The 12,957-nt window shown below is 48.0% G+C and overlaps 1 protein-coding gene across 1 annotated transcript in view; it reads left to right on the top strand.

Moving 5' to 3' along the window:
- rb1 (retinoblastoma 1) overlaps positions 1 to 12,957 on the top strand; it is a 307,448-nt gene that overhangs the window by 68,976 nt on the left and 225,515 nt on the right. Inside the window, exon 8 of the mRNA XM_073045946.1 lies at positions 1,349 to 1,497. Coding sequence (XP_072902047.1) covers positions 1,349 to 1,497 — 149 coding nt within the window. The remainder of the gene's footprint in view (positions 1 to 1,348; positions 1,498 to 12,957) is intronic.

Genomic DNA, 12,957 nt, shown 5'->3' with positions numbered 1-12,957 from the left:
ATGCATAATTTTTTTTTGGTGTTGCACTGACCTAGAAATGTACTATTGTTTTCTTTTAGCTTTGCTCTGTTTAGATCATAGAATTCCCTGTTCCATGCACTGTGATTGCAGCTTCAGCAGAAAGATTGTAGCTGTTTCGAAAAGTAGCACTTGGAGATGGATGAAAAATGTTGCCTTTGTCATTGGTGTGAATACTGCCTAATCAAATAAAGGAAATCTTTTTTAAAATATTACTTGAAGAAAAGCTAAAGTGGATTTCAGAAGGTTTTTATCGATTGAAAACATTTTGAGAGGCTGAGGGGGAAAAGGGCTTCATTATGTAGCTGTTGCAGCTTTGGATAATATTTGTATTGTAATCCTGAGAGTGTACTGAGTCTGAGAAATTGGAAGAAAACAGTCATTGGTTATTACTTAATATATATTTTGTTCATAATAGGGACTTATAAAATTTTCTAAACCCTTTGAGATAGAAACCCAATGCGTTCAATAACAATAGTTACATCAAATTTACTATTTCTTGAGATCTACTAGTAAGTGAAACACCACTGCTGTCTCATCGATGACGCCTGTGACTCTCCTTGCAGCTGATAGACGGTATGACTACTAATTAGTCAGACTCATACTCTGTTCTATTAGGCAATATGCTTCCCCTTCCCAGAGATAGATGTTGGACAACAGAATTGTTTCATGCTGCCAAACCTCCACAAGGGATTGCAGTTCTGCCAGACTTCCTGACTCTCATGCAGCTGTATTAAAATTATTCCAGTCATCTAGGATTGTTCCAAGATTTGTTAGGTTGCTATAAGCAATTTATCAAAAGTTAAGAGAAAAAGCACAATTGAAGAAGGTGATTAATATAGCAGTTCTCCAGTATGTTGTTTGTTGATTTGCCTAAATATTGAGGAATGTCTCATTTCCAGTCCTAAACTTTTTGATCCTTGTCTAATGAACGGAGATACAAGATAGTTGGTTGCATAGAGGATTACTTTTAAGAAGCTATGATAGAAATGCTGGACGATCAATTGCAAGTTAATTTTTCTAGTTAGCATAAAGGAGCATTTCAAAACCAAAAAAAGTTGCACTAACCTCATATTATTGGTTCTCTTAATATCTAAAAATCTAAGGAATATATTTGGTGACTGGGCATGCACAGCGCTCTTGGGTACAGAATTCAAAAGATACATTAACTCTTTGGGTATTTTTTCATATTTATGACCTGAATGGTTGCCTCCTTATTTTGAAACTGTAGGTCCAGTCTGCAAAAGCAATTCTCAAGTAAGAAGCCTGTAATCCTAGAAATGGTGACCTTTAATGGCATATGGGATAGGACTATCTATTTATTTTACAGGAGCTGGGATGAATAGTATAATTTCCAGTAGTTCATCACAAGCTTCAAGACGAAGTCACAACAGACCAATACAGGCAAACAATTCCACTGAGGTAGACTCCAAAGTCCTGGAGATACTTTGCCGTGAAAATGAATGCAATGCAGATGAAGTAAGTTGAGGTTTCATTTATCATTGTGGGTGAAATGGAAAACAGAGTATGAGCAGAAGAGTCTTAAATTTAGCTTATACCTGAAAAATGATTTGTAACCTATACGTTGAATAAATCTACTGAGAAGCCCTCTTTTAACTGAAGTACTAATTAAATGCAATTGCAACTATACATTTTAATGGAAGTATGCATAAGGTCACATACTTTAACATGCTCAGCAACATGTTTAATAATGTATATAGAGTGATAAGTACATGAAGCCAAAATGCTTAAGCAATGTCAATTGATCCTGAGGAGATGACAGATTGCAAAACATACCACCACTCTCCAACCCCGGGTCTGTAAGGTCATCCAATCAACTCTTGGGTCCTTTTCCTCCTTCCCTCCTTGAACATCCTAACCCTCTCTCCTCCTCTGACACCACCAGCTCTCCTTCCCCTTTCAAACCCAGCTCTAATCGATGCCTTGTCTTCACCATTCCTTCTGACCTTCTCATCTCTGAGGTGGAGTGTTCTGTCCTCAGCAAGGGCCTTATCTTTGTCCCCCTTCGCCCACACGCCAGTGTGTTGCGTACCCACCAAGCTCTTCTTCCGTTATCGCCGTCTCCAAGCCCACTTCTTTGGCAAGAATTCTCCACTGCATACCAATGAGCCCTTCTCTTATCTCCAACCCTCCATCTCTTCTTGGATACCCCCTCTGGTTCTCTGCCTTTTCATTTCTAATTGACAATGAAACATCAACTGGCTCAACTTCAGCACTCCTCACTCCTCCTCAAACCTTACCGCCTCTGAACACGCTGTCCTCCACTCTCCCCACACCAAAACCAACTTTACTATCAAACCCATAAATAAAGGTGGACTGACCTCTACCTTGCTGAGGCCTGGTGGCAACTCTCAGACACTTCCTTGAAAAGAACCTCACTCTGGACAATCAGGGAATTGTCTCTGACACCATCACTAACCTCATCAACACTGGAGAATTCCCATCCACTGCCATCAAACTCATACCCTGCATTGCTCATTTTCACTTCCTACCCAAGATCAACAAACCTGACTGTCCGGGTAGACCCATTGTCTCTGCCTGCTTCTTCCCACTGAACATGAGTCTGCATACCTCAACTCCATTCCATCCCCTTTCGTCAGTCCCTTCCCAGCTACAGTTGTGACACTTCACATACTCTTATCTCCTCAACAACTTTCAAATCCGTGGGCCTGACTGCCTCATTTTCACCATGGATATCCAGTCCCTATACACTTCTATTCTCCATTAAGAAGCCCTTAAACCTCTGCTTCTTTCTCAATAAAAGATCCAACCAGTTCCCTTCCATCACCTGTCTGGCAGTACTGGTTCTTGCCCTCAGCAATTCCTACTTTGGTTCCTCCCACTTTCTCCAGATTTGAGGGGTAGCCTTGAGCACCTGCATGGGCCCTGGCTTTGCCTACCTTTTTGGCTCTGTTCATGCTCCCCAACACTTCCTGTGCTACATGGATGGGGCTTCATGCACCCATGCTGAGCTCATCAATTTAATCAACTTTGCCTCTAATTTCCACTCTGCCCTTAAATTCACCTGGTCCATTTCTGACATCTCCCTCCCTTTCTTGATTTCTCTGTTTCCATCTCTGGACACAAACTTTTATAAATCTACCAATTACCATGACTACCTTGACTATACCTCTTAACAACGTGTAACACTTACCCAACAGGCTGGTATATGTCTAGGGGAAAAGGAGATCCAGCCACATACCAACCCACCTCCCGTACACGCAGGTGCTGTGAGAATCACGTTTATGCCTCGTGCCCGCCAACAGTATCAAACCCACAACAAATACCGTTATGAAATACACTTTAAAGAGTTTACTAAGATTAAAAGAGTATTAGGCAATACTATATATATACAAGAAAAAAACAAAAGGCGCCAACTTATCAAAGTTCAGTCAGTTTAGTGCACTCGGTGGAGCTCATCCAGCGAACCATTCGACTCCTCGGTGGTCATCCTCCTGAAACTCCCACTTCGGACTCCCCGGTGGTCGTCCGAGCGCACGTCCTCCTTCCTCGGCATCTCCCTCCGGACTCTCCTCACACCCCAAGCCCGCGCAACCCCTCCCCCAAGTTCCCAGCCTCACAAAACACAATAACATTCCCCATTGATTAACAAATGAATACAATTACCATATCAGCCATTCTAAAGCGAAACAACGGCGAGAGAAACTTTTAACAGACAAAGAAGCATTCCTACTCGTAACAAACCAAGGAAGCCCTTTTTAGTAACATACACAGGACATTGTACATTCTCTCCCCACCAGCAAATGTCATGCCCTCATGGCATTACTAGAGTTCCCCAAAGCTTCTTGCAACACCCAAAACCCAACCCAGGTGCAGAAAGCAGTGACATAACTACCCAGAGCAGTAGAAATCACACTCGGTTCTCCTGGTACCACATATGTCAACCGCTCTGGGGGGCGCCTATTCCTCTGAGATCTCCATACCCCTTCTGCCCCACTGGGCTCCCTCTCCACCTGCGAACCCACTGTCTCGGACACCCCAGGTCTTCCTGACAGACCCTCACCCCCTTCCTCACGGGGGTCCTCCCTCACCTGAGATCTCTCCGGCTCACGCTCGGGCTCCACCCTCTCTCCCACCACTGTTGGCTGCCTCTCCATCTGACCCTCAAGACCTTCCCTCCTCTCACCCAATTCAGTATGGGAAGGGCCAGGAGCCTCCTCTCCGGGTACTGGAGCAACAGCGAATGGGAACAGGGGCCACTCATCTGAGTCGTCCTCTTCCGAATCAGTAGCTATTTCCGGGCGAGGGACCCGTCCCCGCTCTTCAGCAGCGGTCTCTTCCCTTTCTCTGCGCCATCGCAGAGTCCTTGTACTGGGCGTAACCTCCCACTCTGGCTCCATATCCACCTGCACCGCTTGACCCAGCGGCCGCAGGTGATTCTGATGGAGTACCTTGATAGGCCCTTTCCCATCCTCAGGTTTCACCCGGTAAACTGGCAGGTTCAGCATCTGGCTCTCTATTACATAGGGGCTGGCCGCCCATCGGTCTGCCAACTTGTGCTTACAAGGGAGTCCCAAATTCTGTAAAAGGACCCGGTCGCCCGGCAATAATTGAACAAACTTCACCTTTTGATCATATCGCATCTTATTCCTCTGATTTTGTGTGGTAGCCGCCGCCTCGGCCAACTCGTACGCCCACTGTAACTCCCTCTTCATGTCGGACACATACTTTAGATGGGACTTCCCGGGTAATTCACCCACTTCACCCCCAAAACACAAGTCAATGGGCAACCTCGCTTCCCGCCCAAACATCAGATAATAGGGCGAATATCCTGTAGCATCATTGCGAGTACAATTGTAACAGTGAACCAATTGTCCAATATGACGACTCCACCTGCTTTTCTGCCCAATCTCCAGCGTCCCGAGCATATCCAACAGGGTCCGGTTGAACCTCTCTGGCTGCGGATCTCCCTGTGGGTGATACGGGGTAGTCCTGGATTTCTCAACCCCAAGCATAGTCAGTAATTCATGGATAAGGCGGCTCTCAAAGTCCCGCCCCGATCGCTATGGATTCCCTGGGAAGGCTGTAATGAACAAAATACTTCTCCCATAACACCTTCGCCACTGTCGTCGCCTTCTGATCCTTTGTGGGAAATGCCTGAGCATAACGAGTGTAATGATCGGTGATGACTAAGACATTCGCGGTGTTGCTGGTGTCAGGTTCAATCGACAGAAAATCCATACATACCAGGTCCAGAGGTCCCGCACTCTGCAAGTGCGACAGTGGAGCCGCCAACGCGGGCAGGGTCTTCCTCCGGATGCAACGACTGCAGCCCCTACAGTATTCTTCGACTTCCCCCCTCATCCGGGGCCTGTAGAACCGGTCTTTGAGTAATCCATAGGTCTTTTCCACCCCCAAGTGTCCAGAATCATCATGTAGGGCCTGGAGTACAGCCTGCCGATACTCCTCCGGCAGGACCAGTTGCCAACAGTGGGGTTGGTCCGGAGGTGCCGTTACCCGGTACAAGATTTTGTTCTTTAACTTCAACCGAGACCACTCCTTCAACAACAGGGGCACGAATGGGTGTTTCGCCTTCTCAGCCAACGCCCCATCCCCCCTCTCGACCGCTCTCCACACTGTGCCAATGCCCAGGTCATTTTGCTGAGCAGCTGCCACTTCCCCCGGACTCAGTTCCGGCAACTGTTTAGTCCGCAGTGCGGTCAGGTCACAGTAAGCTAGGGGTATGGCGTCGTCAAAACCCCCCAAATGGTCCATGGCTCATTCCAGCCTCCCTCTTCCCTCGGCCTTCACGGTGATAGCAAACTGACACATCGCCTTCACTCCAGGGGCAGGGACACTCTCCCACTCCTCATCCCTCTCCTGTTCCCCCGGCTCCCGACGAGACAAAGCATCCGCATCGACATTCTTGCTTCCGGGCCGGTACCTCAGGCTGAAATCATATACCGACAAGGCTGCCAGCCACCGATGTCCTGTGGCATCCAGCTTTGCCGAAGTCAAAATATAAGTGAGCGGATTGTTATCCGTTCGCACCTCAAACTTGGCTCCGTACAGGTAATCGCCCAACTTGTCCACCACCGCCCACTTCAGCGCCAGGAACTCCAACTTGTGAGTGGGATAGTTTCTCTCAGATGGCGACAAGCTTCGGCTGACAAAGGCTACCGGCCTCAATGCTTTGCCATGCTCCTGGTACAGAACAGCCCCGTGTGCAGCACATATGGCTTCTGGGGATCGGCAAAAGCCAACACCGGGGCCTGGGCCAGTGCCCTTTTCAAAGATCGGAACGCCTCTTCACATTGATCATCCCATCTCGAGCCAAAAGGTTCCGCCGGGTTCCAGTATCCTCCAGCGTCCTGCCTCTGGTCCCCCGTCCGTTTCTTTCCCACCGGGGGATAGCCACACAACAGCTGAGTCAACGGGTGACACACTTTGGCGTATCCTTTCACAAATCGCCGGTAATACCCACAGAACCCCAAAAATGAGCGCAGAGCGCCCACTTTCTGGGGTCTCGGCCAGGTGGTCATGGCCTCTATCTTGGTTGGATCAGTAGCCACTCCCTCTCGCGAAATGATATGGCCAACGTAGCTAACCGACGACTTGCAGAACTGGCATTTGTCCAGGGAAAGCTTCAACCCTTCTTCATTAAGCCGGCCCAACACCTTCAACAGCCTCTCCTCATGTTCCTCCAAAGTCGATCCAAGCACTATCAAATCGTCCAGGTACACCAGCACCTCTAACAGATTCATATCCCCCACAGTTCTCTCCATGAGCCTCTGGAAGGTGGCTGGGGCTCCCGATATGCCTTGGGGCATTTGTTCGAACTGAAAGAACCCCAGTGGGCAGATAAAAGCGGTCTTCTCTTTATCGCCCGCACTCATCGGGATCTGGTAATACCCACTTCTTAAATCCAGCACACTGAACCACTTCGCACCGCTCAGGCAGGCCAGCGCATCCTCGACTCTTGGGACAGTATATTGATGAGGGACAGTTCGCCGATTCAACGTCCTGTAGTCAACACACATGCGCACTCGCCCATTCTTCTTCCGTGCCACCACTATTGGGGATGCATAAGGACTTCGGGACTCAGCTATGATTCCGGCCTCCTTCAACTTGCACAAGTGCTGCTGCACGTCCTCAACATCTGCCGGAGCCAGCCGCCGGGATCTCTCTCGGAACGGGGTGTCCTCCGTCACTCGGATGGTGTGGCGAGTGCTTTTGGAGCAGCCAATATCAAACTCGCCCCGAGAAAAAACAGCTTCCATCTTCAGCATCTTCTCCACTAGCCTGTGTTTCCACTCCGGCGACACAGGGGAATCCCCGAAGTTAAAGACTTCAGCGGTCAGCTCCCTTCGATGCTCCGATCCCTCCCCGTTAGGGGTCCTCGCTGGTGCGCTAGACATTACTGTCACCGGGAACAGATGTGCCAGCGGCATTCCCCTCTTAAAGGTGATTTCTCTTGCCGTGGTGTTCCTGACACTTATAGCTATACGCCTCACATGTACCACCCCTGGTCTCTGCACTTTGGGCCTCACCAGCGCCCCCGCCGGAAATCGTGTCTCCCCTTCAAGATCGTCCGGGGCGTCTACTAACAGGGCTTCGCCCGTCGGCACTCCTGGGAATCTGGTGGTCCCCATCACTAGTGCTACCTCCCCGGGTTGGATCACCTTGGGCCTCGCCTGCGTACACCACACCGTCCCGCGTTTACACTCCGGGTCCAGTCCTAGTGAGGCAACCCCATCTTCGAACACTGCTCGAAACACTGGATGCACCGAGAGGGTCTCCAGAAAGTCTTCCCCCGCTTTCTCCTTACAAGCTCCCAGGAGCCGTCGCACAACGGGGGAATTAGTCTTCTAACATCAAGGACATATGCTCGATCCAGGTCTCATAGTCCACCTCCCCGTCCGGAGTAGGCTTGGCTCCGGAGAACACCCCCAGCTTCAGCCGTGGCCTCTCGGCCACTCCCACCAGGGAGTTAAGTGCGGCTGCCAGCTCGGAGGCTTCCACCCTACCTGGGGAGCAGGGCCTAGTCACGACTCCCTCCTCCCTCCTCCCTTTGCTAGTGCCTGCCACCTCTCCGGGGTTTTCCTCTAGCTCTAGCTCCTCCTCCGATGTCTCCTCAGCCTCAGCCTCGGAGAGAGTGTGGAGCCCCCACAGCCCCTCCTCCCCCGGTACACTGACCGTCGCCGGCAGTTCCAACGTCCTGACGTCAGCACTCGTACTAACCAACACCCAGCTAGACTCCATCTCTTTACCACACCGTCTAGCTACCAATTCTACCTGCCCCATACCCTTCACCAAACTTATCCCCCGCACTACCGCGTCTCCCGAAACTCGAAAATCCACTCCGCTCACTACGCATGCGTACTGTACCGGTACACCTTCAAATCCGCACCAGCGAACAATTTTATCTCTCTCCATTTCCGCTCACTACCTGCGCGATTCCACAGCCCCCTGACAATCCAATCCCGGCGAGCACCCCACAAATGTAACACTTACCCAACAGGCTGGTATATGTCTAGGGGAAAAGGAGATCCAGCCACACACCAACCCACCTCCCGTACACGCAGGTGCTGTGAGAATCACGTTTATGCCTCACGCCCGCCAACAGTATCAAACCCACAACAAATACCGGTATGAAATACACTTTAAAGAGTTTACTAAGATTAAAAGAGTATTAGGCAATACAATATATATATACAAGAAAAAAACAAAAGGTGCCAACTTATCAAAGTTCAGTCAGTTTAGTGCACTCGGTGGAGCTCATCCAGCGAACCATTCGACTCCTCGGTGGTCATCCTCCTGAAACTCCCACTTCGGACTCCCCGGTGGTCGTCCGAGCGCACGTCCTCCTTCGTCGGCATCTCCTTCCGGACTCTCCTCACACCCCAAGCCTGCGCAACCCCTCCCCCAAGTTCCCAGCCTCACAAAACACAATAACATTCCCTATTGATTAACAAATGAATACAATTACCATATCAGCCATTCTAAAGCGAAACAACGGCAAGAGAAACTTTTAACAGACAAAGAAGCATTCCTACTCATAACAACCCAAAGAAGCCCTTTTTAGTAACATACACAGGACATTGTACAAATGTGTCTCCTGTAAAAATGCTATTTCCTTTTCTCAGTTCCTTAGTTTCCACTGCATCTTTTCCCAGGATGAGATTTTCCTTTTCAGAACATCAGAGATGTTCTCTTTCTTCAAAGAATGAGGTTTCCCTTCGTCCACCATTGACACTGCTCTTACCTGCATCTCCTTCATTTCCCAAACATTTGTACTTACCCATCTTCTCAGCACCTTAACAAGGATAAGAGTTCCTCTTGTCCTCACCTACCACCTCATGAGCCTCTACTTTCAACACATCATTCTCTGCAACTTCCAACATCTTCAACAGGATCCAGGCACCAAACACTTCTTTACCTCTCCCCAACTCTTTCGCTTTCCACAGGGATCACTCCATCCATGAATTCCTTGTCCTTTCATAGAAACATAGAAAATAGGTGCAGGAGTAGGCCATTTGGCCCTTCGAGCCTGTACCACCATTCAGTATGATCATGGCTGATCATCCAACTCAGAACCCTGTACCTACTTTCTCCCCATAACCCCTGATCCCTTTAGCCACAAGGGCCATATCTAACTCCCTCTTAAATATAGCCAATGAACTGGCCTCAACTGTTTCCTGCAGCAGAGAATTCCACAGATTCACCACTCTCTGTGTGAAGAAGTTTTTCCTCATCTCGGTCCTAAAAGGCTTCCCCTTTATCCTTAAACTGTGACCCCTCGTTCTGGACTTCCCCAACATCGGAAACAATCTTCCTGCATCTAGCCTGTCCAATCCCTTTAGAATTTTATACGTTTCAATAAGATCCCCCCTCAATCTTCTAAATTCCAGTGAGTATAACCCTAGTTGATCCAGTCTTTCTTCATATGAAAGTCCTGCCATCCCAGGAATCAATCTGGTGAACCTTCTTTGTACTCCCTCTATGGCAAGAATGTCTTTCCTCAGATTAGGGGACCAAAACTGCACACAATACTCTAGGTGCGGTCTCACCAAGGCCTTGTACAACTGCAGTAGAACCTCCCTGCTCCTGTACTCGAATCCTCTTGCTATGAATGCCAACATACCATTTGCCTTTTTCACCGCCTGCTGTACTTGCATGCCCACTTTCAATGACTGGTGTTCAATGACACTCAGGTCTCGTTGCACCTCCCCTTTTCCTAATCGGCCACCATTCAGATAATAATCTGTTTTCCTGTTCTTGCAACCAAAGTGGATGAACCAAAGTTCATCCCTCCATACTAATCTCCTTTCTAGGACGTACCCTTGCAAATGCCCAAAATGCTAACATGCCTGTTTAACTCTTCCCTTGCCTCCATTCAGAGCCTCAAACAGTCCTTTCAAGTGAGGCAACATTTCACCTGTAAATCTGTTGGTGTCATCTACTGTATCTTGTGCTCCTGGTGTGGCCTCTACATTGGTGAAACTGCTTTGTCAAGCTCCTTTGCTCCAACTGCCAAGAGTGGAATGACCCGGTGACCAACCATTTAATTCCTATCCCCATTCCCATTCCGACATGTCAGTCCATGGCTTCCTCTTTTGCCAATAATAGGCCACTCTCAGGCTGGAGAAGAATACCTCATATTCTGTCTTGGTAGCCTCCAACCTGATGGCGTGAACATCAATTTCTTCTTCCAGTAATCTGTTTTCCCTTCCCCTTCCTTCTTCTATTCCCCACTCTGGCCTCTTCCATCTTCTCAACAGCCTCTGGTGCCCCTTCTTCTTCCCTTTCTCCCATAGTCCACTTCCCTCTCTTATCAGATTCCTCCTTCTCCAGCTCTTTACCTTCCCCCACCTACCTGGCTTCACCTATCTTTTAGTTCGTCTTCCTTCCCCTCCCACTTTTCTAGCCCTGATTAAAGGTCTCAGCCCAGAATGGTGACTGTTTATTCATTTCCATAGCTGCTGCCTGACATGCTGGGTCCCTCTGGCATTTTGCATATGTGCTGTGGACTTCCAGCGTCACTAGAATCTCTTGTGTTTAAAATTAACAGTGTACGTGTGAACGTCAGTGCATCTTGGATTTATCATCCACTTGCTCTCGCTGTATTCACTTGTCTTGAAAGAACCAGCTCAAATCTGGATTTTGTGTTTCCCAGTGAGCACATTGAACAATATAATGAAAATTTTAATGTATTTTTAATTTTTATTTTATTCCGAGATAAAGTTCAGAACTGGACTTTCTGGCCCAACAAGCCGCACTGCCTAGTAACCCACCTATTTAACAATAGACAATAGGTGCAGAAGTAGACCATTCGGCCCTATGAGCCTGCACCGCCATTCTGAGATCATGGCTGATCATCTACTATCAATACCCGGTTCCTGCCTTGTCCCCATATCCCTTGATTCCCCTATCCATAAGATACCTATCTAGCTCCTTCTTGAAAGCATCCAGAGAATTGGCCTCCACTGCCTTCCGAGGCAGTGCATTCCAGACCCCCACAACTCTCTGGGAGAAGAAGTTTTTCCTTAATTCTGTCCTAAATGACCTACCCCTTATTCTCAAACCATGCCCTCTGGTACTGGACTCTCCCAGCATCTGGAACATATTTCCTGCCTCTATCTTGTCCAATCCCTTAATAATCTTATATGTTGCAATCAGATCCCCTCTCAATCTCCTTAATTCCAGCGTGTACAAGCCCAGTCTCTCTAACCTCTCTGCGTAAGACAGTCCGGACATCCCAGGAATTAATCTTGTGAATCTATGCTGCACTTCCTCTACAGCCAGGATGTCCTTCCTTAACCCTGGAGACCAAAACTGTACACAGTACTCCAGGTGTGGTCTCACCAGGGCCCTGTACAAATGCAAAAGGATTTCCTTGTACTCAATTCTCTTTGTAATAAAGGCCAACATTCCATTAGCCTTCTTCACTGCCTGCTGCACTTGCTCATTCACCTTCAGTGACTGATGAACAAGGACTCCTAGATCTCTTTGTATTACTCCCTTACCTAACTCTACACCATTCAGATAATAATTTGCCTTCCTGTTCTTACTCCCAAAGTGGATAACCTCACACTTATTCACATTAAACGTCAACTGCCATGTATCTGCCCACTCACCCAGCCTATCCAACTCACCCTGAATTCTCCTAACATCCTCATCACGTCACACTGCCACCCAGTTTAGTATCATCAGCAAACTTGCTGATGTTATTCTCAATGCCTTCATCTAGATCGTTGATGTAAATCGTAAACAGCTGTGGTCCCAATACCGAGCCCTGTAGCACTCCACTAGTCACCACCTGCCATTCCGAGAAACACCCATTCACCGTTACCCTTTGCTTTCTATCTGCCAACCAGTTTTCTATCCATGTCAATGTCTTCCCCCCAATGCCATGAGCTTTGATTTTACCCACCAATCTCCTATGTGGGACCTTATCAAATGCCTTCTGAAAATCGAGGTACACTACCATCCACTGGATCTCCCTTGTCTAACTTCCTGGTTACATCTTCGAAAAACTCCAATAGATTAGTCAAGCATGATTTACCCTTGGTAAATCCATGTTGGCTCGGCCCAATCCTATCACTGCTATCTAGATATGCCACTATTTCATCTTTAATAATGGACTCTAGCATCTTCCCCACTACTGATGTTAGGCTGACAGGTCGATAGTTCTCTGTTTTCTCCCTCCCTCCTTTCTTAAAAAGTGGGATAACATTAGCCATTCTCCAATCCTCAGGAACTGATCCTGAATCTAAGGAACATTGGAAAATGGGATCCCTGCTCCCTGCAAATTTAGTTTAAACCCCCCGGAGAAGCACTAGCAAATTTTCCTGCAAGAATGTTAGTACCGCTCCAGTTCAGGTGTAAACCGTCCTGTCGGAACAGATCCCACCTTCCCTGGAACAAAGCCCAATTATCTAAAAACCTGAAGCCCTC

The sequence above is a fragment of the Hemitrygon akajei genome, chromosome 5 (genome assembly GCF_048418815.1).
Source record: "Hemitrygon akajei chromosome 5, sHemAka1.3, whole genome shotgun sequence".
In the NCBI taxonomy this organism is placed as follows: Eukaryota; Metazoa; Chordata; class Chondrichthyes; order Myliobatiformes; family Dasyatidae; genus Hemitrygon; species Hemitrygon akajei.
The sequence above is the reverse complement of the archived record's forward strand: the minus strand, read 5'-3'. Positions and strand labels throughout refer to the sequence as shown.